This window comes from Cebus imitator, unplaced genomic scaffold (assembly GCF_001604975.1).
Source record: "Cebus imitator isolate Cc_AM_T3 unplaced genomic scaffold, Cebus_imitator-1.0 Scaffold42, whole genome shotgun sequence".
In the NCBI taxonomy this organism is placed as follows: domain Eukaryota; kingdom Metazoa; phylum Chordata; class Mammalia; order Primates; family Cebidae; genus Cebus; species Cebus imitator.
In genome coordinates, this window is record NW_016107357.1 from 6,690,270 (window position 1) to 6,691,615 (window position 1,346).

Sequence of the window (1,346 nt, forward strand, 5' to 3'; positions counted from 1 at the left end):
AAAAAGCTTACCAGCTTAAAAAAAAAAAATCAAGAAAATGAAAAAGAGGAAAAGAAAAAAGACAGCTCTAAAATATATGTTGCCTTTATTTCACTTTATGACAAGTTTGATTTCTAGGAAAACTTGGACCATTTGGATTCTTAAACTGATCCTGCACTTTTCGTGATCTCGTTATTAGGAGGGGGGTCTGTTTATTTATTTGCAAGGATACACCATCAATCTCTAAGTACTAAAGCCTGAATAGAGGATCTTTTATGGTCAAAGCCATTAACACCACTAGGTCAGATGCTGCAGCACTGTCTTTTGTAGTTGAAGAAGTCCCTGACAATAGCTGTTTCTAAGCATACAAACAGAAGCTGTATTATTATCTGTGACCAAGGCTGCCCTATTTTCAAGGCCCAGGACTATGGATAACAGAAAAGACTTTTTCCAAACAAAAATACTTACTGAATTATATCCTGGAGATACAGGATAAATGAAAGCAGTAATCAATACATTTAGTTCTACTTGCCACATACCATAAAGAAACTGGGAGCACTGAGTGTAGCCTTCCTCCATTTCCTCACACTTGTCTGCAGCAGTCTGCATGTCACTGTAGGTCATGGCAAACACAGCGGCTCCCGACTCCACCAAAAACTTACACACTTGGACATTGTTACATGAGGCAGCGCAATGTAATGGAGTCCTGCAAAGCAAGACACAAGGGCTAGAAATGTTTTCCTAAATTGAATGACTCCTGCTGGGTTAAAATATCTGGAAAGAAAGTTCTCATGTCTCTCATCTACCAAGCTGTTTCTTCTGAAAACCTCCTAAACAGTTTTTTAAAAACCAGTTCAGCATAGATGATTGAACCCATCAAAGAATTAGAGCCACAAATGAAAACTTCAGAGTGTCATGAACAACACTGGGGCTGAGAGTTTGGCAAAGGGTGAGAAGAATCAAGGGTGTGAAGAAGAAGAAATGAAATACGTATAATAGTTTAAGAAAAACAATATAAAATGGATTTAGCTCTATGTCCTGAGCACCCAGCCTAATTATTGCTATCAGAATAGAAGACCTAATAGTCCTTAAATTATACATATTCACTCAAAACATTTGCCTTTAAACATCTATTTATCACCATCAATTTTGAAGGAATTAAGTTGCATATATGAACTTTTATTTTTTTATTTATTTATTTTTTTGAGACGGAGTTTCGCTCTTGTTACCCAGGCTGGAGTGCAATGGCTCGATCTCGGCTCACTGCAACCTCCGCCTCCTGGGTTCAGGCAATTCTCCTGCCTCAGCCTCCCGAGTAGCTGGGACTACAGGCACGCGCCACCATGCCCAGCTATTTTGTATTTTTA

The 1,346-nt window shown here is 38.6% G+C and overlaps 1 protein-coding gene across 4 annotated transcripts in view; it reads right to left on the reverse strand.

The window, feature by feature from the left end:
* The window catches only part of TP53BP2 (tumor protein p53 binding protein 2), a 66,258-nt gene that overhangs the window by 10,237 nt on the left and 54,675 nt on the right, over window positions 1–1,346 (reverse strand). For all 4 annotated transcript variants that reach the window (XM_037737722.1, XM_017526389.1, XM_017526388.1 and 1 more), the window contains one exon: window positions 519–685. In XM_037737722.1, coding sequence (XP_037593650.1) covers window positions 519–685 — 167 coding nt within the window. The remainder of the gene's footprint in view (window positions 1–518; window positions 686–1,346) is intronic.